Raw genomic sequence first — 23,010 nt, forward strand, 5'->3', positions numbered from 1 at the left:
TCACATCCAACATTTCCCGTCGGAAAGTCCGACCGACCGCGTGTACGCGGCATTAGGGAACGCTGCAAGTTCAGATGTAAGAGCAAACTCTGCGGATTCAGATGTAAGAGGGGAACTCTGTGGACTCTGATGTAAGAGGGGAACTCTGTGGACTCTGATGTAAGAGGGGAACTCTGCGGATTCAGATGTAAGAGGGGAACTCTGCGGATTCAGATGTAAAGGGGAACTCTGTGGACTCTGATGTAAGAGGGGAACTCTTGTGATTACCTTCATATGATTATAAATGTTATTTAACCACCTCAATACCGGGCAGGCGGGCACTTACCCCCCCCCCTTCCTGCCCAGGACATTTTTCAGCTTTCAGCGCTGTCACTCTTAGAATGACAATTGTGCGGTCGTGCTACACTGTAACCATGTGAAATTGTTATCATTTTCTTCACACAAGTAGAGCTTTCTTTTGGTGGTATTTAATCACTGCTGGGTTTTTTATTTTTTCCTAAAGAAAAAAAAAAAATGTTCAAAAAAAAAGTTTTTCTTAGTTTCTGTCAGTAAATTTTGTAAATAAGTCATTTTTCTCCTTCACTGATGGGCGCTGATGAGGTGGCACTGATGAGGAGGCACGAATATGCCGCACTTATGGGCACTGATAGGTGGCATGGATGAGCACTGATAGGCGGTACTGGTGGATGGCACTGGTGGGCACTGGGCACAGATAAGCGCCACTGGTGGGCACAGATAGGCAGCACTGGTGGGCACAGATAGACAGCACTGGTGGGCACAGATAGACAGCACTGGTGGGCAGAGATAGGCAGCACTGGTGGGCACGGATAGGCGGCAATGATGGGCGGCACTGTTGGGCAAAAAAAGAAGAATGAATATTTTGAAAAAAAAAGTTTTTGTAAATAAGTAATTTTTCTCCTTCACTGATGTACGTTGATGAGGCGGCAATGATGGGCACTAATAAGGCGGCACTTATGGGCACTGATTAGGTGGCACCGATGAGGAAGCACGAATATGCCGCACTTATGGGCAATGATATGTGGCTCGGATGAAAACCGATAGGCGGCACTGATGGGTGGCACTGGTGGGCACTGGGCACAAATAGGCGACACTGGTGGGCACAGATAGGCAGCACTGGTGGGCACGGATAGGCAACACTGGTGGGCACAGATAGGCGGCAATGATGGGCGGTACTGATGGGCAAAAAAGAAGACTGAATATTTTGGGAAAAAAAAGTTATTCTTAGTTTCTGTCAGTAAACCTTGTAAATAAGTAATTTTTCTCCTTCACTGATGTGCGTTGATGAGGCGGCACTGATGGGCACTAATAGGCGGCAATGATGGGCGGCACTGTTGGGCAAAAAAAGAAGAATGAATATTTTGAAAAAAAAAGTTTTTGTAAATAAGTAATTTTTCTCCTTCACTGATGCACGTTGATGAGGCGGCAATGATGGGCACTAATAAGGCGGCACCTTTGGGCACTGATTAGGTGGCACTGATGAAGAGGCACGAATATTCCGCACATATGGGCACTGATAGGTGGCACGGATATGTGGCACAGATGAAAACTGATAGGCGGCACTGATGGGTGGCACTGGTGGGCACTGGGCACAGATAGGCAGCACTGGTGGGCACAGATAGGCAGCACTGGTGGGCACGGATAGGCGGCAATGATGGGCGGCACTGATGGGCATTGGTGGGCAGCAGTGATGAGAATTGATGGGCAGCACTGATAGCCAGCACTGACTGGCATCACTAATGGCCACTGATTGCTGGCACTTGTGGGCAAAGATTCGTGGCAATTGTGGGCACTGTTTGGCACTGATTGCTGGCACTGGTGGGCACTTTATTGTAATCAGGGCACTGATGATCGGTGCCCTGATTACATGCCCAACTGTCCCCTGTGAGGAGATGCCACTGATCGGCTCTCCTCTCCTCACACTCTGTCCCAAAATAAATAAATAAAACGAGGCTTTACAACCCCTTTAATGACTTGGAGCATTATAAAAATCAAACCACAACCTATGAAATCTTTGTTGGCTTTTAATGTGGACCTCGGGACAAATCTTTGTGATCGGCGGACAGAGAGCTTCCCTATGTGAGAAAGATTTTTTACTGTAGTTATTAAAAGTAAAACAGGAAGGAAGTTGGTTGAAGTTTCAACAAAGTGATAACGAGTCAGTGACAGTCGCCCTCTGAATCTCCGATACGGTGCTTGTCCTGGAGATCTCCTCTACAGTCACCACCACCACCGCCGGGACAGAGAGGTAAGACCTAAGGGGCCAAGATAAGCTGATATCTGGATTGATGGTTGGATAAGCTGATATCTGGATTGATGGTTGGATAAACTGATATCTGGATTGATGGTTGGATAAGCTGATATCTGGATTGATGGTTGGATAAGCTGATATCTGGATTGATGGTTGGATAAGCTGATATCTGGATTGATGGTTGAACATCGGCTGGTAGAAGTATGTTGTGGTCTTCTAAATCTCTGCCTGACCTCAGTGGTGGGGGGTCTCCTCAGAACTAGCCAGCTGTACATATCCACCAAGTAGGCCAGGGGTCTTCAAACTACGGCCCTCCAGTTGTTCAGAAACTACCATTCCCATCATCCATAGTCATGTCTGTGAATGTCAGAGTTTTAGAATGCCTCATGGAATGTGTGGTTTCCGCAACAGCTGGGGGGCCGTAGTTTGAGGATCCCTGAAGTAGAGTCTTCCTTCTCCTGCTGCAATGTAAAAGTCCAATAGAGAAAGAGAAACCTTCTTTGTAAAAGAAAAAGGTGGACTGGGCTAGGAATTTGAGGTGCAGAGATCTCCTAGTACCAGATATACAGAAGAGGACCTTAAGCTGCTGACATGTACGCTTATTGTCAAAAGTATTGGGACGCCCGCCTTTACACGCACATGAACTTTAATGGCATCCCAGTCTTAGTCCATATTGAGTTGGCTCCGCCCTTTGAAGCTATAACAGATTCAACTCTTCTGGGAAGGCCGTCCACAAGGTTTAGGAGGGTGTCTATGGGAATGTGTGACCATTCTTCGCAGAAGAGCGTTTGTGAGGTCAGGCACTGATGTTGGACGAGAAGGCCTAGCTCGCAGTCTCCGCTCTAATTCTTCCCAAAGGTGTTCTATCGAGGTTGAGGTCAGGACTCTGTGCAGGCCAGTCAAGTTCCTCCACCCCAAGCTCGCTCATCCATGTCTTTATGGACCTTGCTTTCTGCGCTGGTCCAAACCATTTGATGGAGGAGGGGTGGATTATGGTGTGGGGGTTGTTTTTCAGGGGTTGGGTTTGGCCCCCTTAGTTCCAGTGAAGGGAACTCTTAAGGCGTCAGCATACCAAGACATTTTGGACAACTTTGTGGGAACAGTTTGGGGATGGCCTCTTCCTGTTCCAACATGACTGCCCACCAGTACACAAAGCAAGGTCCACAAAGACATGGATGAGCGAGTTTGGGGTGTTTTTGTTTTTTTTTTTCTAAATAAATGAAAAATGATTGAACATTTTGAGAAAAAAAAGGTTTTTCTTTATTTCTGTTATAAAATTTTGCAAATAAAGAATAATTTTTCATGAATTTAGGACAAAATTGATTCTGCTACATGTCTTTGGTGAAAATAACCCAAATCAGTGTATATTATTTAGTTTGTAGGAAAGTTATAGAATCCACGAACTATGGGATATAGATCTGAAAAAAATCGATCGATCCCGATGTACTGATGGCCAATCTCATTTCTTGAGGCCCTAAAACATCAGGACAGTACAAATACCCCCCAAATCACCCCCCAGTACAAATACCCCCCCCCCCCCCCCAATCACCCCTTTTTTTGAAAAGTAGGCAGTCTTAAGTATTCAGTAAGAGACATGGCAAGTTTTTTGAAGTTGTTATATTTTGTCATCATTTTTGGAAAAATTAAGAAATTACATTTTTTTTTACATATTGTCACTAGTGCAGTACAGTGTCATCCTATAACCAGTGATAATTATTGTCTTGGGACTAAAACAGCATTTTAGTTTTAGTCCCATTTTAGTCTTCTGCCATTGTTTTAGTCGTATTTAGTTGACTAAATCTCCAGTACGTTTAAGGCAACTAAAATCTCCAGTACATTTCAGTAATTGCAATTTAGTTTTAATCATAGTCTTTTGACTAAAATGGCATTTTAGTTTTAGTCTCATTTTAGTCTTTTGACTAAAATGGCTTTTAGTTTTAGTCGTATTTTAGTCGACTAAAATAGTATTCATTTAGTCAACTAAAATGTTTTAGTCATTTTAATCGACTAAAATGTTTTAGTCGTTTTAGTCAACTAAATTAACACTGCCTATAACTGATGTGGCGGTGCTCAGGGACACAGTCAGTGTCCCTGAGCATCGCCACATTAGCTATAGGATGACAATATGAAAATAATAATAATAATTATTATTATTATTTTTTTTTTTTTTAATTGTATTTCGTTTCTTTTTTTTTACAACTTTTTTTTAAACACACTTTGACCAGAGCAATATAATGTTACCATAGTAACATTGTAATATTCTGTGGAAGCATCGCCACATCAGTTATAGGATGACAATATGAAAAAAAAATAATAATAATAATTGTTTTTTTAAAAAATATATATTTTTTTTCTTTTTGTTGTATTTTTTTTCTTTTTGTTTACAATTTTTTTTTAACACACTTTGACCAGAGCAATATAATGTTACCATAGTAATATTGTAATATTCTGACCACCACATCAGTTATAGGATGACAATATGAAAAATAATAATAATAATAATAATAATAATAATAATAATAATAATAATAATAACAATAATTGTTTTTAAAAAAATATATATTTTTTTCTTTTTTGTTGTATCTTTTTTTTTTTACAATTTTTTTTTAACACACTTTGACCAAAGCAATATAATGTTACCATAGTAACATTGTACTACTCTGTTGAAGTGATTTTTTTTTTACACATTATGTTTGCCTATAGTAATACATTTAATTGCTATAAGCAAGCATTTTCCTGAATGAAATTGATTCATTCAGTTTGTTTTGTTGTGATTAGCTGTGATTGTCCACAGCCGATCGCATGCCACAGATGGGCCAGCTGTGATTGACCCAGCCTGTACCATGTGATCACTGTGACCAATCACAGCTAGCAACACAATTGTAGACAATGGATGGCTTGAAAGAAAGCCATCCATTGTTTCCAACTGTCATGTGACCTTCTGTGATTGGTTACAGCAGTCACGTGGTACCAGCAGCTGGCCGGTACAGTGATCGGTCACCGGACGCAACCAGTGACAAAACGCGCCGGACATGGTACTAGGAATCATACGATGTCCACCCGGATTCACGAGAGGCCGGTCTAGACATCGTTCCCCCATAGGCTGGGCGGGAACCGCTTAAATGAATCCAAAGTTACAAAATAAATTCTGAAAACGAATCATTCTAATATAACAATTAAAACGAAACAAAATGGCATAATATCGTCCAATCAGCTCATTCCATTTCTCTTTGTGGGTTGGACTAGCAGGGCTGACTTAGACTGCATAATGAATCTCCTGAAATAAGGAATTAACATGTTAAAACAAATATAGCTGATCTTCCGGAATATAAAAAGAATAACAGAACTTCCCAAAACACAAATCGATTCGGAATAACGAATATAGAAAACAAATCATTCTAACATAACGAACGAAAGAAACAAAATGATTTACTTATTGAATGAAACTAAACAAGTATTTCCATTGTGTACATCTCTATCTAAAAGCTACATTTTGACCCTTCAATATGATATGAATAGGATTACATTGAAAGGCTATCGAACAACCGCAATATCCTTACATTGGTGATCAGTGAGAAGAATGTTCCTTACATTGGTGATCAGTGAGAAGAATGCTCCTTACATTGGTGATCAGTGAGAAGAATGTTCCTTACATTGGTGATCAGTGAGAAGAAGGTTCCTTACATTGGTGATCAGTGAGAAGAATGTTCCTTACATTGGTGATCAGTGAGAAGAAGGTTCCTTACATTGGTGATCAGTGAGAAGAATGTTCCTTACATTGGTGATCAGTGAGAAGAATGTTCCTTACATTGGTGATCAGTGGGAAGAATGTTCCTTACATTGGTGATCAGTGAGAAGAATGTTCCTTACATTGGTGATCAGTGAGAAGAATGTTCCTTACATTGGTGATCAGTGAGAAGAATGTTCCTTACATTGGTGATCAGTGAGAAGAATGTTCCTTACATTGGTGATCAGTGAGAAGAATGTTCCTTACATTGGTGATCAGTGAGAAGAATGTTCCTTACATTGGTGATCAGTGAGAAGAATGTTCCTTACATTGGTGATCAGTGAGAAGAATGTTCCTTACATTGGTGATCAGTGAGAAGAATGTTCCTTACATTGGTGATCAGTGAGAAGAATGTTCCTTACATTGGTGATCAGTGAGAAGAATGTTCCTTACATTGGTGATCAGTGAGAAGAATGTTCCTTACATTGGTGATCAGTGAGAAGAATGTTCCTTACATTGGTGATCAGTGAGAAGAATGTTCCTTACATTGGTGATCAGTGAGAAGAATGTTCCTTACATTGGTGATCAGTGAGAAGAATGTTCCTTACATTGGTGATCAGTGAGAAGAATGTTCCTTACATTGGTGATCAGTGAGAAGAATGTTCCTTACATTGGTGATCAGTGAGAAGAATGTTCCTTACATTGGTGATCAGTGAGAAGAATGTTCCTTACATTGGTGATCAGTGAGAAGAATGTTCCTTACATTGGTGATCAGTGAGAAGAATGTTCCTTACATTGGTGATCAGTGAGAAGAATGTTCCTTACATTGGTGATCAGTGAGAAGAATGTTCCTTACATTGGTGATCAGTGAGAAGAATGTTCCTTACATTGGTGATCAGTGAGAAGAATGTTCCTTACATTGGTGATCAGTGAGAAGAATGTTCCTTACATTGGTGATCAGTGAGAAGAATGTTCCTTACATTGGTGATCAGTGAGAAGAATGTTCCTTACATTGGTGATCAGTGAGAAGAATGTTCCTTACATTGGTGATCAGTGAGAAGAATGTTCCTTACATTGGTGATCAGTGAGAAGAATGTTCCTTACATTGGTGATCAGTGAGAAGAATGTTCCTTACATTGGTGATCAGTGGGAAGAATGTTCCTTACATTGGTGATCAGTGAGAAGAATGTTCCTTACATTGGTGATCAGTGAGAAGAATGTTCCTTACATTGGTGATCAGTGAGAAGAATGTTCCTTACATTGGTGATCAGTGAGAAGAATGTTCCTTACATTGGTGGTCAGTGGGAAGAATGTCCCTTACATTGGTGATCAGTGGGAAGAATGTTCCTTACATTGGTGATCAGTGGGAAGAATGTTCCTTACATTGGTGATCAGTGGGAAGAATGTTCCTTATATTGGTGATCAGTGGGAAGAATTAAAATAAAAAAACAATGTGTCTGCGCTAGAAAAAATCGCTGCACTCAAAGTGCAGTACCCCTAGGTGCTAAAGTATAAAGTGCACAGTGCTATGTGAAACACAGCAAGTGAGTGATCAAACAAAACAACATATCCATTAAAATATCAAAATAAAATACAAGAGGATATAACAAACAGTGAATAAATGAAGTCCAAAAACGTGTATATCCAATGATATAAAAGTGCCCAAATAAATTAGTCCAAAAATTTGGTGAATTTCACATATCCTATCTTCCAAACTGTGCCACCAAAAAACATGCTGTGGTGTCTTCCAGCCGCCCCCACAGGTGTATATGCTCACCTTCCTGTGTGTGACACAGCGATTAGACTATGTCAAACAAAGCCTTGGAGCCACTCCTGTGCTCATTAGGAACCAGCTGTGCAGACTTCCAATGTTCTCAAGTGGAGATGGTTTATGCAAGAGAAAAAAACTCCATAGCGCAATATGTAGGTATAAAGGATTTTAAAATAATCAGCTCCCCTCACATATATGTGCATGCTTGAGAACATTGGAAGTCTGCACAGCTGGTTCCTAATGAGCACAGGAGTGGCTCCAAGGCTTTGTTTGACATAGTCTAATCGCTGTGTCACACACAGGAAGGTGAGCATATACACCTGTGGGGGCGGCTGGAAGACACCACAGCATGTTTTTTGGTGGCACAGTTTGGAAGATAGGATATGTGAAATTCACCAAATTTTTGGACTAATTTATTTGGGCACTTTTATATCATTGGATATACACGTTTTTGGACTTCATTTATTCACTGTTTGTTATATCCTCTTGTATTTTATTTTGATATTTTAATGGATATGTTGTTTTGTTTGATCACTCACTTGCTGTGTTTCACATAGCACTGTGCACTTTATACTTTAGCACCTAGGGGTACTGCACTTTGAGTGCAGCGATTTTTTCTAGCGCAGACACATTGTTTTTTTATTTTAATACTTTGCACGAATATGGAACGTGACTGAGTGTTTGCAGCTGGTCTCCACTGTTCACTTATTATTTTGTAGGCATTTATCCGTAAGTGGCTCGCAGGGTTTCATATATATCAGTGGGAAGAATGTTCCTTACATTGGTGGTCAGTGGGTAGAATGTCCCTTACATTGGTGGTCAGTACAGTGAGATGTACAGTATCTCTTACACCCAAAACGCAAGTCCAGCTCCAGCTCTTGTTTAGCTTAATTGCCCCAGTCATAGTTATAAATAAGCTATGTCTGCACTATTCATTACCACCACTAGATGTCCAGGTTGAATTGCACCCAAAGAACCAAGAGAACCTGGAAGACTGAGGATATATCCTATGAGTACAGAGCACAACGGACCTCAATACAGTACCCTGCAAAGATCGGCTTCACCACCTGCCATAGAGGCTACTATAAACCATCTAATTTTACAGTGTCCCTTTGCCTTGCTTTTTCAATACAAATGGCCCAACTCTAGGCTCTGCTTCCCACCTTCAAGTGCTAACCCCTCCACCTTGGGTGCAAATACAGAATCTGTTGTTTTTGAATACTTACCTACTTTTATACTTACCTTTTTCCCATGCCTCCAAGTGGTCATGGAGTGTCCTCTTCTTCTTTCCATTCTTCTTTCAGTGGTGGGTGGTCCTGGAATATGCAAAGCGAGGCACTAGCAAAACGGCATCAGTGCCCCTCTCTTTATACTGTCAATGAAGGTGCCCTTCATTGCTTAATCACTGTTTGTAGTGTGAAACGCGTCAGTCCCCTGCACTTCCTGCTGTGGCATGTATTTTTGTTGATTTTTATTTAATAAAAGCGAAAATTATTTTGAGTGCGGCTGTCCAGGACTTTTCTCATAAATTCACGATACCACATTGCCCAGGGCAGCCGTCCCTCTTGTCCCTCCTGACCACCCCTTGTCCCGGCCTTGGGACAACTACTGCATGGGACAGATCCATTTTGAAAGTGAACATTGCAGCCAGGGCAGTATTATTTATATTTTAATCCTTTTAGGGGATATGATTTCAATATACAAATATCATACTGGTGACCCCACAATAGGAATAAAACGTTTTCGCATACGAGAGTTTAAAGTGGTGTTCTGGCCGAAATGATACTTTTTAAATAAAAATACCCCTATAATACACAAGCTTAATGTATTCTAGTAAAGTTAGTCTGTAAACTAAGGTCTGTTTTGTTAGTTTCTAGCAGTAGTTTGTTATTTTATAAACTTCCAGCAGGCCGTGGCCATCTTAAGTCTGGGCATCTGAAGCCAGACTGTATTTCTTCCTGTATCCCATCCTTGCAGATCTCGCACATGCTCAGTGCAGCACAAGCAGTGTAATAGTTTTCAGGTCAGATTTCCATAGCAACGGCAGTTTCAGAGGAAGTTGCCACCCCTTCCCAGAAGGCATTGCAAACAGGAAATGATGCGATGGGCCGCGGCCAGGGAGGAGGAAGTGAAAAATGAATACAGCAAATATACAGTAGGTGCTGAGAAAAAAAAAAAAAAATCCAATTTGTTTACAGTGCACAGTTTAGTGAGGGATGCTGAAGAGTTGTAAAAGTGGGTGGAACTCCACTTTAACAAGACTCATGGCCATTCATTAAAATTAGAAGAAAAGAGGTTTAACCTTAAGCTGCGTAGAGGGTTCTTTACTGTAAGAGCGGCAAGGATGTGGAATTCCCTTCCACAGGCGGTGGTCTCAGTGGGGAGCATTAATAGCTTCAAGAAACTATTAGATAAGCACCTGAATGACCACAACATACAGGGATATACAATGTAATACTGACATATAATCACACACATAGGTTGGACTTGATGGACTTGTGTCTTTTTTCTACCTCACCTACTATGTAACTATGTAACTATGTAACCTCCAGAAGGCCCTGGAGTAGGACTTTATGAGTGAAGACTATGACTAGGATGCACTCAGTTTCTCAGTTGGTGATTTATGACTAAAATAGGGACTGTTTGCTTTTCCCCACAGAAATCAGTTTCAAACGTTATTTTTATTCTCTGCAGGATATCAAGATGACAAATGTGACCGAGGACTTAGCGCCTGCCACAGATCAAATCAACCCTCCAGTGTTCTCCATGATTGTCATGGTGCTCACCTTTCTTGTGGGAGTTCCCGGGAACTTGATGGTAATTTGGATCACCACTTGGAATATGAAATGGACGGTGAACACCATCTGGTTTTGGAACCTTGCTTTGGCCGATGTCACCTGCTGTCTTTTTCTTCCGTTGTCCATTGCTCAGTTCTTCTACGAGGACTGGCTGTACGGCCCCGCTCTCTGCAAAGTTGTACCTGTCATCGTCCACCTTACTATGTTTGCCAGTGTCTTCACCCTGGTGGCCATTAGCATTGACCGGTGCCTTCTGGTTGTCCAACCTGTGTGGGCTCAAAATAAGCGCAGCTTACGAATGGCGTGGGTCTTTTGCGGGGTTATTTGGATGTTGTCCTTCTTGATGTGTCTACCTGCTCTCCTGCACCGAAAAATGTTCTCACATGATAACAGTTCTTATTGTAATTATGATATTAATGAGCAATCACACTTGAATGTTGAGATAGATGAGCATTTTGACTATGATTCAAACCATTCTTTATTGAATTACGGTACAGAAGAGGACAGCCAACTTCAGTGTTTGCTAGTTAAAATAACTTACTCACGCATGGTTTTTGGTTTTCTGATCCCTCTCTTAATTGTTTCCACCAGCTACATCCTACTTGCTTTTAAGATTAAAAACACCCGACTTTTCAAGGTCAGCAGGAAAACCACCAAGGTGGCTCTTGGCATTGTGGTTGCATTTTTTGTCACATGGGCCCCCTACCACATAGTAGGTGTGCTCCAGCTATACTTTCATGATCAGTTTTTGGAAAGACTGGATGAACTATCAGTGGCCTTGGCCTACTTCAACAGCTGTATCAACCCGATACTCTACGTCTTCATGGGGAAAGATATGAAGGGCAGGGTGCAACAGTCTGTTCGCAGGGTCATGCAAAATGCCCTCAGCGAAGAGCTCTCTAGAAGTACTGAGCGCACCAGGAGCAAACTCACAACGGAAGACAGCCAGGCTCTCTGAGCTCAATGACCAATGAATATATTTACCCCATTAGCTGCTTTTCCATTTGTAGCGCTCACCCCCCCCGTAGGGGCGGCTGGTTTGCCTCAGGTTCCTTTCCCAAAATGCTGCAACAACAGCCAGGCACACAGCAACATCCACTCTTCTGGCTCAATGAACAGTCTAGGGGTTGCCTTTTTTTTAATTTATATCTGGATAACTTGGGTAGGGTGTAGGGTGCTGTGGGATACTCCACAAGCACAGAACAGCAATCAGAGGACACTCTTCACTTTATCGCTACGGCTTAGGACAGTCCTTCTAGCAACAGCCCCGGGATAATGGACAGCACTGGGGCAACATCAGAAATGTTCCAGGCAAGCACTAGTTTGGATGCACAAGGGATGTCAGCTGCAACAGTCCTTAGGTCCAGGACCAGGCCAAGGGGTGGGTAGGAGGGGCTGCTGCCCTGGGCTCTGTGGTATCATGTGAGGGGGGGGTGCCACAAAGAGATTGGGGGGGGCATTTGTGTTGGAAGGGGGAATTCGGTGGGGCAGCAGGGGGTAAGTATTGTTCTAGGTGGGGAAATTTGGGGGGGAGGCTAAGAGTGATGATTTTTGGGGATTTATGTTGGGAGGGGAGAAGAAGATTTGTGCTAGGAGAGGGGATTTGGGGGGAATTTGTGCTGGGAGGGGGGATGTGGAGTGGGGGGGGAGATGAGTACTAGGGGGGGGAATTTTAGGGGTAGAGGATTTGTACTGGGGGGGGGATATGAGCTGGGGAGTTTGGAGGATGGGGGGGGGGATTTGTGCTGAGAAAGGGTATTTCACCAGGGGGGGGAAGATTTGTACTGGGGGGAGAGGGGGAAATTATGCTTAGGGTGTAAGCATGCAAATTTGTGCTCAGCGTTTTTGTATAGGGGATTTTTGCTTATACATAATACACATACATTTTGGGTGGGGGGGGCGCAGTTTGGCATTTTCCCCCTGTGCTCTAGATGACCTTGTCCCAGCACTGTTTAGGTCTGTACTCACAATGTCCCCTGATATTTGGGTGCCTCCTTCCACTATAAGCTAGACATTTCTTCAGTAAACCCTCCAGACTGAATCTTCAGTGAAATCTCTTTTCTTGGCTTCAGAGATTCTTAGCAGAACAGACCCCCACCCCCATCCCAGCTCTTCCGCAGCTGGGACCGCGATGAACATATGTAGAATTTTAGTAGCTGGGGCTGCCTAGAAGGCTGGGAGAAGAACAGGTCTGCCTCAGGCTCCACACTATTTATGCACTCTCCCAGCCGCCTTCTGGGCACCCTCCCCCCAAGGATTGGCTAAGCCGACATAAATATTTCATTGCTGATTTGCCTCCTCTCAACCAACTATGTTCTGGAATTCTTTAGAAGACAGGAGAAAGCAATCAAACCTGCAGCCTGCAGAGCAGAGAACAACCCAAAGCAATCACAATCTGTTCCATGAATTACAGAGGAGCCAAAAAGAACTAAATGTACCTAGCTTTTCCTTGCAACCTATCAAAATCTAAAAACACCTCTTGCAAACTGATGTTGGTGCAGAAGCTGGAGGAAGTACAGATCATTATATTATAAATAAATAAATAAATAAATAATAATATAAATGCCGTTAGAAATGTTTGCACAAGCTGTCCTCTAATGGTTAGATGCTCCCATAGTTCCAGGAATTCTGTAGCCAAGGTCACCAATTCTGCAACAATAGCTTGACCTTTTTATTATTGTTATTTGACCTAGCATGCATGATACAACAGTGCCAACTGGTTGGGCTGGGAAATGCTCACCCATACAAAGTAAAGGCAGATGGGATTGTCTACCTAAACTTTCCAAATCAAAGGACAGAAGCATAAGCTGACAGGAAGGCTCCATAATGACATAACAACAAAGAAGATCTATGCCAGGGGCAACTTCATGGGACCAAAGAAGAAACTTCACCTGAGGATGATGCTAGCATCCGATTCCTTGCAGTCACGTGCAAGAAAGTAGAGTAAGCCTGATACCTTGGTTGCCCACGGAGATCATAAAGCTATTAAGAAACTTTAAGCATATTCCTATTGTATAGATAGGTAGTGTTTGTGCATGCTTGTTGTATATTTATATCTGTCAGTCTTGTACTGTATTCCTATAATTGTAATAGTTTGTATGTACAACATTTTGTTGAGTAAAAGCACTTTAATACACTTCAGAGGTGTTATTGCTTCCTTGAGTTTACTGAAAAAAACCTTAAAGTAGAACTATGGGCAAAACTTTTTTTTCCATCTTGGATAGGGCAAGGGAGGGTTATACCCCCTGTCAGATTTTTTTTAACCATCTGTGTGTTTTTCGCCATTGGGGAGATTTCCTTTCACTTCCTGTCCCATAGCCAACCAGGAAGTAAGAGGAAATCTCTGCTATTTGAGGGAATTCCTTGGGGCCCCCCAGGTCACTAAAACTAGATCTGGGGACAACTCCACACAGCAAGGCTCCCGGCACAGAGAGCGGGCTCCAACTGAGAGCCCTGGGTCTTGTACTAATGATCGGGACCGTGGACTGTCGGTTCCAGGTCACCTGATCGCTGTGATAGCCTCTGGTTGGCTATAACAATGATCAGTCACTGTGAGCCCACCCCTGTATTTACTTCCTCTTTGGAATGAAGAGAAAGATACATTGTATCTTCCTCTTCTTACAGGAGAGGAAATGTAAACAAACCTAAGTGTGTAAAAAATAAAAATAAAAATAAAATAAAAAATAAAGAATAAAAAATAAAGAAAAAAATAACAAGATCAAGGTTTGCCAGGGTTAGTGTTAGGATCAAGGTTGGGGTCAAAGGTCAAGGTTGGGGGTCAACATATTTTTAGTAAAAAAAAATCCCAATAAGTGTATATTGATTGGTTTGCGCAAAAGTTTTAGCATCTACATATTTTGGGAGATTTTTATGGAATTTTGTATTTAGGGAAGTGTTTAACACTAGGGGCAATCGAATCGTTACCTGTGTGCCTAGGGCAGTGTTTCTCAACTCCAGTCCTCAAGGCGCCCCAACGGATCATATTTTCAGGCTTCCCATCATTTTGCACAGGTGATTTGATCAGTTTCACTGCCTTAGTGATTACCACAGCCATTTCATCGGAGGGGAATCCTGAAAACATGACCTGTTGGGGCGCCTTGAGGACTAGAGTTGAAAAACACGGCCCTAGGGGATGCTTTCTTACTGTGTGGGGGATGGGCTCACTGTATGAACAGAGAGATCCGTGTTCCTGACACAAGATCTCTCTGTTCATACCTGACAGCAGTGGCGTCGCTAGGGGGTGGCTTTTGGGGCTATTGCCCCAAATATGGGGCCCTTAGCCCCGAGTCTCTGCAGGGGTCCCCAAGGGGAGGATGGCTCTCTGGGGACCCTGATGTAAGTGGGGGGCTCTCTGGGGACCCTTCTTTAAGGGGGAGGCTCTCTGGGGACCCTGATTTAAGGGGGAGGCGCTCTGGGGACCCTAATGTAAGGGGGGCTCTCTAGGGACCCTGATGCAAGGGGGGCTCTCTAGGGACCCTAATGTAAGGGGGGCTCTCTAGGGACCCTAATGTAAGGGGGGCTCTCTGGGCACCCTGATGCAAGGGGGAGGCTTTCTGGGGATACACACACACACACACACACACATACACACACACACGTATATTATATACATGTGAATGCCCGCCCAAGCGTATGACTTTCTTTACTACGCTGCTATGGGCTCTAGCCCCAGATCTTTTGTAGACCTAGCAATGCCCCTGCCTGACAGGATGGGGATCTGCCTTGTCCAGTGGTGGGGGGGGCTGCAAACAAATGCGGCAGCACTAAACTCCACCCCCCGCCCGCTAACCCGCCACTCGTTCCGGCACTTACCCCATCTAGGTGGCAGGCGGCGGGCTGCGGGCAGCGGCTCCTCCACTTCTCGGCTCCTGCTCTGTCTTCTTCTCCATTATGGCAGCTTCCGTGCGTCTCCTCCTAGGTGCTAGGCGTCCAATAGGACCGCCTGTCCTTTCAGCCAGTTGGGTGGCGGGACTCAGACCCACTTCCTGATTGGCCGGGAATATTCATACGCTATTGTAACACAACTGGGTGGGCTGTGAGCACACTCCCTTCTCCCCAAGCCCACCGTATTTTGAAACCTATTAGAGACTCTGACTCTAATCAGGTGCTTCAAAAAAACACACCCCCCCATTGGATTCCATGCACCCGGCGTCCTGAAAGGAGCCGGACGCATGGATCGAAGAGGCGGCGCCCATGCGCCCTCAATGGACGGGCTGACCCTTGCCGCCGTCTTGTCTCTCTGGGGAGCAATCGCAGGTGGCCCGGACCAGATTGGCTCCCCCCGCTGGCCAATCGGCACGTGCGCACCCACAGGAGCTAGTGCACAGAACGACGAACAGGTACGTTGGTTTCACGCAGCCGTGCTACCTTACCGCAGTATATGTGCGGCGCATGTTCGGAAAGTAGTTAAGTCGGTATCAATGTCAGTATGTTTTACGCTCCATGCACACTGGACGTTAAAATAACATCATAAAAACGGCAGTAGCTTTGCAGTGAGTCTTTCAACTTTTTTTAACGTTTTTGTAATAGTGTTTCTAAGTGTTTTTCGGCTTTTTTCCGCGTTAGCGTTTATTTTAGTTTTTTTTTTTTTTCAATGGATCAAAAACGTTAAAAAAACGCTGGTGAGCCGCGTTTTTTGAGCGTTTATCGACGTTTATCAGCGTTTATGAGCGTTTGCCGTTTTTTTTTTGTGCTCAGAAAAATGACTCCTGAACGCGATTTTATGGCGTCCAGAAAACAGCCCATAAACTCCACTGCTGGTAAACATCCAAAAACGTCCCATGTGTGCTATGGACACATAGGATAACATAGAGGGGAGTTTATGGGCTGTTATAAAAAAAAAAAACGGGGGGCGTGGCTTAGCACATGAGGAAGTAAGACGCTCTTTCCAGGAGCTCCCGCACACGCCGGACCTACCGAGGCTCTCAGCGCTTCCCAGCACAAGAATCAAGGTCTGTTATGGGAGGAGAGGTGGAGGAGACAGCCATCGTACCTCCGATCCACACCCTGCAGGGGATATTGACCGTTTTTTCACCCATTTGGGCCATAACCGCTCCGACCCCCCCCCCGTCCAAGATGGCGCCGGCCCGGACCCCAGGCACACATGCGGCCTCACAGGGAGCTATGTCTCAGTGCTCCACACCGCACATGAAGACCAGGCAGCGTCCTCGGTCCCCCCCTGACTCAGAGACAGGCTCGGTCCGCTCTGCATGCCATTCCTCTGAATCCTACAGATCCTATGGATGGGACATGGAGGCATATATCAAAGCACTCCCCACCAGGCATGATTTTGAGGCCTGTGTGCAACGTATGGAATGTTCATACAAACAAGAAATATCTGAATTGCGCAGGGATGTCACCAACAGAATTGAAGAAGTGGAACATAACATGGAGGAGACTGCATCCACCCTGCATGCGCATGACACTATCCTGCACGAACATACCCTCCAGATCCAGCAACTGATGTACCATCAAGACGACCAGGAAAACAGGGCCAGACGTAACAATATATGCATACGCGGCCTCCCTGAATCAGTTGAAACCAAAGACTTAGCTCCTGCAGTAATCGCCATGTTTAACGATCTACTCCAGAAAGACAAAGACGCCCCACTGGAACTCGACCGAATCCATAGAGCTCTCGGCCCTACGAATCCGAATTTAGAACACCCCAGAGATGTGATCTGCAGAGTACACTTCTATGCAGTCAAAGACGCCATCATGCAAGCTGCACGCTCTCAAGCTGCAGTACACTTCAATGGCACCGCTGTGTCCCTGCTTCCTGACATCTCCAAAATGACTTTGGACATGCGGCGTGCCCTAAAACCTCTAACTGGAGCCCTCCATGCAAAACAAATCAAGTACCGCTGGGGTTTCCCCTTTAATTTGTTTGCATCTCATGAAGGGAAGTCAGCGACGTTTCGCACGCTGGGTGATCTCCCCAGGTTCCTCTGGACTTTTGAATTGCCACAGATCTCCATTCCAGACTGGCCACTTCATGCAGCCACCCCGGGCTTCAAGACTGCAGCAGGATGGCAGAAACGAACGAAGACGAACAAAAGATCCAAGTCGGACTTCTCCACTGCGACAGATGGCTGAACCCCGTCTTATGATGTTGGACCTATTTCTCTAGTTCTCTCACAGGTTCCAGACCAGTGCAGACGTCCCTGATTGCAGTTTTGTTGGGACATTATATTACTAATCCATTTTCTTTTTCCTTAAACACAGGATTTACATTAATGTTCCATCCCTTTGCTTCTTTTGAAGTGTGATTGTCTGTGATACAGGCAACGCACTTCTCTATTCCTCAATTATCCCTAACCTTGTCTCATCCCATCCAATCCCCCCCCCCCCTCCCTCCCCTTCCCCTCCCTCCCCTTCCCCTCCTCCTATACATCCCCTATTAAACATGTTGATGACTTGTTGCTGGGTACGAAAGCCCTGCGGGCTGTTTACATATCGAGATATCTTATGAGATAGGCCCTCTTTAGATAAGATGTATACCTATTTATCATTTACAGAGCAACGCGGAGTTCTGAGATGTTATGTTTATAGTTTTCATATTTTGCACCTTTGATAATTGTCGCCCGGCGTGTGCCGGCTCCTCTGTGCATGACCCGCTGTCCCCCAGGCTCTTCAGCGCCCACAGCGGTATTAGCTGAAATGTTGTTCACAACACTACTAGTGAGGCTGTTTTGGCCTCGATCTCCTCTTTTTACTTCTGCTTGTCTTTTCTTATTTCTTCACTTACTCTCCTTCTCTTCTTTTGCCCCTAGAGGTCTCTCCTCTCATTCTTTCCCCCCCCTTCTCCCACACCTTTGAGACAGCGAACCTCCCTGGTCTTTATTATTGGACGCACGATAAACCTGTTTTTACATGGCAGTACAACCCTCCCTGAAAATCTCCTCGCTGAACTGCAGGGGTCTTAACGTCCCAGAGAAGAGACGGCAAATACTATATCATTTTAGAACAGACAAATGCCCACAATTTCTCCATAAACAATACCCTGTTTGGTTTCATAGCACCAATCCCTCTGCAAAATCTAAGGGGGTCTCTATAGCATTTCACGCTTCCTTCACTCCAGATGTCCTTGATACTTATATTGACCCCTTGGGAAGATATCTCTTTCTTAAATTGTCTTACCTGAATACCATTTACACTGTCATTAACATTTATTCTCCTAACAATTCCTCTCCTCTGTGATCTCCCATCTGAAAAGATTCTGCACAACCAACATGATCCTGGGAGGGGACCTCAATGCCGCCTTGATACCTCGTCTTGATTCGTCCACTGGTAAGTCCTCAATCTCCCCGACCTCCCTGACCAAAATGAGAACACTCCTATCTGATTTATCCCTGGTAGATACATGGAGGATGCTACATCCTAACACTAAGGACTACACTTTTTATTCTCCCGCACATAATTCTTACAGCAGACTGGACTACCTCCTCGTTTCCCAATCATTGTTAGATTACTCACCTTCCGCCTCTATTGGTCTCACCCTCTGGTCAGACCACGCCCCCATACACATGAGCTTAGGACATATCCCAACACGTAAACGGAGCTCCTCCTGGAGACTAAACGATAATTTATTATTTGATTCAGTATGCTCTCAGGACATTATACAGACCATTAGACACTTTGTCTCGGATCATGCCCAAGACACCACTAATCCACTTACTAAATGGGAGGCACTCAAATGTGTAATCAGGAGCAAACTAATTCAACACGGAGCCCGTTTGAAACATGCCCGCACTGCGGATATAACATGGCTTCTCTCCACTATTGCCAACCTAGAAGAATCACACAAAAAAAATCCAGCTAACTCGTCTCTCCTAGAACTGTCCAATGCGAGAAGAGACCTCCTGCTTATTTTTGCAGAAAGGTCTCTAATAGCCCGGGATAAGGGACGGTTCACTCACTACTCACAAGCCAACAAATGTGGCAGACACCTTGCAAACACCCTCTAACCACGCCAAACCAGACGGCCTATCCCGTTAATAAACTCCCCCGTTAAAGGTAAACTCATGCAGAATTCAGCAATAGCCGAGGAATTCCGCCGGTACTATTCTACCCTTTATAATCTCACCCCTCAGACCCCCCTTACTATACCCACCCCGCAAGACCTGTCCTCATATATTCAGGAGACAGCACTTCCACCTCTTCCGCTATCGGATACAGAGGACCTAGAGACCTCTCTGTCCGAAGTGGAATTTCTAACCGCTATCAAAAATCTCAAGAATGGCAAAAGTCCAAGCCCAGATGGATTTTCCCCCCGCTTTTATAAAACGTTCGCACCACAATTATCCCCACTGCTAGCGAGAGCGTTTAATGCCATTGATGAAAACATTGCTCTTTCCTCTTCTATACTCCAAGCCCAGATAGTTGTCATCCCTAAACCTGGTAAAGACCCCTCCATTTGCCCCAATTACAGACCTATATCCCTTCTAAATATAGACCTAAAGCTGTATGCTAAGATCCTCGCAAACCACCTTTCCCCTTTGTTACCACAAACCATACATAAAGATCAGGTGGGCTTTGTTCCTGGCCGCGAGGCCAGAGACAATACCACCAAGACCATACACCTAATCACATATGCTCACCGTCACCATATACCAGCCTGCCTTCTCTCCTGTGACGCAGAGAAGGCTTTTGATAGGGTCAGCAGGTCTTTTCTCCAAGCCACCCTCTCCCAACTAGGTCTTGGCCCGAAAATGTTGACGCGTATTATGTCTCTCTATACTGCACCCTCTGCCACAGTTCTGGTAAATGGCATTCAATCAGAAACATTTATTATCACTAACGGCACCAGGCAGGGCTGTCCTCTTTCCCCTCTCCTTTTCGCACTAGTAATTGAACACCTGGCACAAGCCATAAGATCTAACCCCAACATACAGGGCATACAAACCCCCTCGTCCCACTGTAAACTCTCCTTATATGCAGACGATCTCCTTCTTTACGTAACACAACCTCATATTAGCATACCCACCATATTGGCAGAGATAGACAGATTCGGTCATCTTAGTAATTATAAACAAAATATCTCTAAAACGGAAGCCCTAAACCTTTCGTTATCACACGCTACTCTCTCCTCCCTTAAATCCAACTTTTCATTTCAATGGCGACTGAATTCTATCTCTTATTTAGGTACAGCTATACCTAAACAAACCTCTGACATATACTCCCTGAATTTTAGCCCCTTACTCCAAAAACTTAGAAAGTTGACGGAGGAACGGATGGACTTACCTTTGTCCTGGGTAGGACGTATCAACACATTAAAAATGGATATACTCCCCAAGTTGTTATATCTATTCCAAGCCCTACCCATCGCCCTCCCTTCTGCGTATTTCCGCACCCTCCGCTCTATGGCTATCAGATTTGTCTGGAAGGGCAACCAACCGAGATTGAAACATAAACTCTTATGCTCTCCTATCACGAAGGGGGGTTTAGGCCTACCTGACTTTGAAACATATCACACGTCAGCAGTCTTATCTCGTATCCTTGAGTGGTTCCCTCGCCCTATGACCAAAGCCGCCACATCTGTGGAACAGGACCTATCTACATACGATCTACGAGCGCTTCTTTGGGGCTATGATAAGTCATACAAATCCTTATCAACATTGTCCCCCCTCACTAGAGATGCCCTGACAATCTGGTACCGTAGGAGAGATACCCACTCATTATCCTCGGAACCTAGCCCCCTCACCCCCTTGTTTGATAATCCAAACCTTCCGGAAGGCCACTCAACCCACTCGATAGACATCCACAACAGAGACTCATGGCCCACCGCACGCCAATTTGTTAATAACACCTTAGGCACATTTATATCCACCCCAACAGACGTTATTTCCAAGGTGACATGGCTCACTCGTGGACACCTAAATTCCTATTGCAAGACACTTCATGAATCCAGACAAATTCATAGACCCTTGACCGGGTTCGAACAACTGTGTACGCTTTCTGAGACTCCATGACACACCTTATCACTGATATATAAATCAATCTTAGACCATACCCACAAAGCCCTACCTAGCTATACTACTAAATGGTCAGTGGAGGTCGGGAAAGAAATAACTGAGGCAGAGTGGAGTAAAGCCTTCCTTTTTACGAACAAAACCTCCATATCAAGCTATACACAAGAGAAAAACTATAAACTGTTGTCGAGGTGGTATTGGGTCCCAACTACTCTCAGGATCATGTTCCCATCCAACTCAGACAGATGTTGGAGATGCAACTCGATGAAAGGTACATATATACATATTTGGTGGGAATGTGATGTGCTTCTCCAATTTTGGACTCAAATTTTTCAGAGACTCAGACATTTATGATAAGCCACTGCTGCCATCACCCTCTATTGCCCTCCTATCCATCTTACCAGGGACAATCAAATCACAAAAAACAGTCTACTGAAATTTTTTGTTAGTGCAGGAAGACAACTCATACCCAGATATTGGAAAACCACTACGCCCCCCTCTCTAATTGAGTGGGTAAGTGAGGTAAACAATTTCATGCTAATGGAAGAAATGCAGGCCAAAGCCCTGGACAAACAAGCTAAGTTCTCTTTTGTCTGGAGTATCTGGAGGAATTACTCTACCTCAGACAAACTCAAACAAAGACTCTTGACTAAGAACTCCACTTAGGAGCTAAAAAGGCCACATTCCCCGGACCATAGACTTAAAGTTAAGGCCTCGTCTATAGACCGAGGCTCGCTGTCTCCCCCCTCCCTCCCTACTATTCTTCTATCCTACTTTTATTCTGCCTTCTTCTATTCTGTTTTTCTTCTCTCCCTCTTCCATGTCTCCTGTATTCCTCCTTAGATGCAACACAACCTATAAGATCTCCTTTTATTTAAATAGAGATCGGAAATCTTGTCACTAATTATACTCCTGACAACCTATGTTTTAGTTGGTTCTTCCAGACTCCCTGAGTCTCGGGGTGCAGCAGGCTCCCAAAGGGGCACCCCTGCCCAGGGTAGCCCAGGGTAGTTAAAGGGGTTGTAAAGGTAAAAATTTTTTCACCTTAATGCATTCTATGCATTAAGGTGAAAAAACTTTTGACAATACCGCCGCCCCCAGCCCCCCCGTTTTACTTACCTGACGCCTCGAATCTCCGCTGCTCGTTCTCGTCATCTCCATTGCAGCTCAGCCTGGTCGCTGATTGGCTGCAGTGGATGGATTGAAAGCAGCGCAGCCATTGGCTCGCGCTGCTGTCAATCACATCCGATGACACGGCGCGCCGGGGGGCGGGGCCGAGTGATACAGCGAGCGGCTATAGCCGCCGGCTGTATCACGGGAGCGCGCCCGCAAGCACTCACCACCATGCGAGGGAGCTCGCATTAAGGTGGTTAATGCTTGCGGGGAGGAGCTGAAACAGCCGCAGAGGGACCCCAGAAGACCAGGTTCGGGGCCACTCTGTGCAGAACGAGCTGCACAGTGAAGGTAAGTATAAC

The 23,010-nt window shown here is 44.4% G+C and overlaps 1 protein-coding gene across 1 annotated transcript; it reads left to right on the forward strand.

Moving 5' to 3' along the window:
* Positions 1 to 2,133: 2,133 nt before the first annotated feature.
* On the forward strand, positions 2,134 to 12,008 carry LOC141105559 (C3a anaphylatoxin chemotactic receptor-like). The gene is made up of 2 exons (XM_073595450.1): positions 2,134 to 2,266; positions 10,462 to 12,008. Exon 2 carries the CDS (start codon positions 10,471 to 10,473, stop codon positions 11,521 to 11,523), a length of 1,053 nt encoding a protein of 350 aa, XP_073451551.1. The 5' UTR covers positions 2,134 to 2,266; positions 10,462 to 10,470; the 3' UTR covers positions 11,524 to 12,008.
* The last annotated feature ends 11,002 nt before the right edge of the window (positions 12,009 to 23,010 follow it).

Source organism: Aquarana catesbeiana, linkage group LG08 (genome assembly GCF_042186555.1).
Source record: "Aquarana catesbeiana isolate 2022-GZ linkage group LG08, ASM4218655v1, whole genome shotgun sequence".
Taxonomy (NCBI): domain Eukaryota; kingdom Metazoa; phylum Chordata; class Amphibia; order Anura; family Ranidae; genus Aquarana; species Aquarana catesbeiana.

Bases quoted from the DNA above. Each gene is read 5' to 3' on its own strand.
- LOC141105559 (XM_073595450.1), top strand. From the start codon at position 10,471: ATGACAAATGTGACCGAGGACTTAGCGCCTGCCACAGATCAAATCAAC.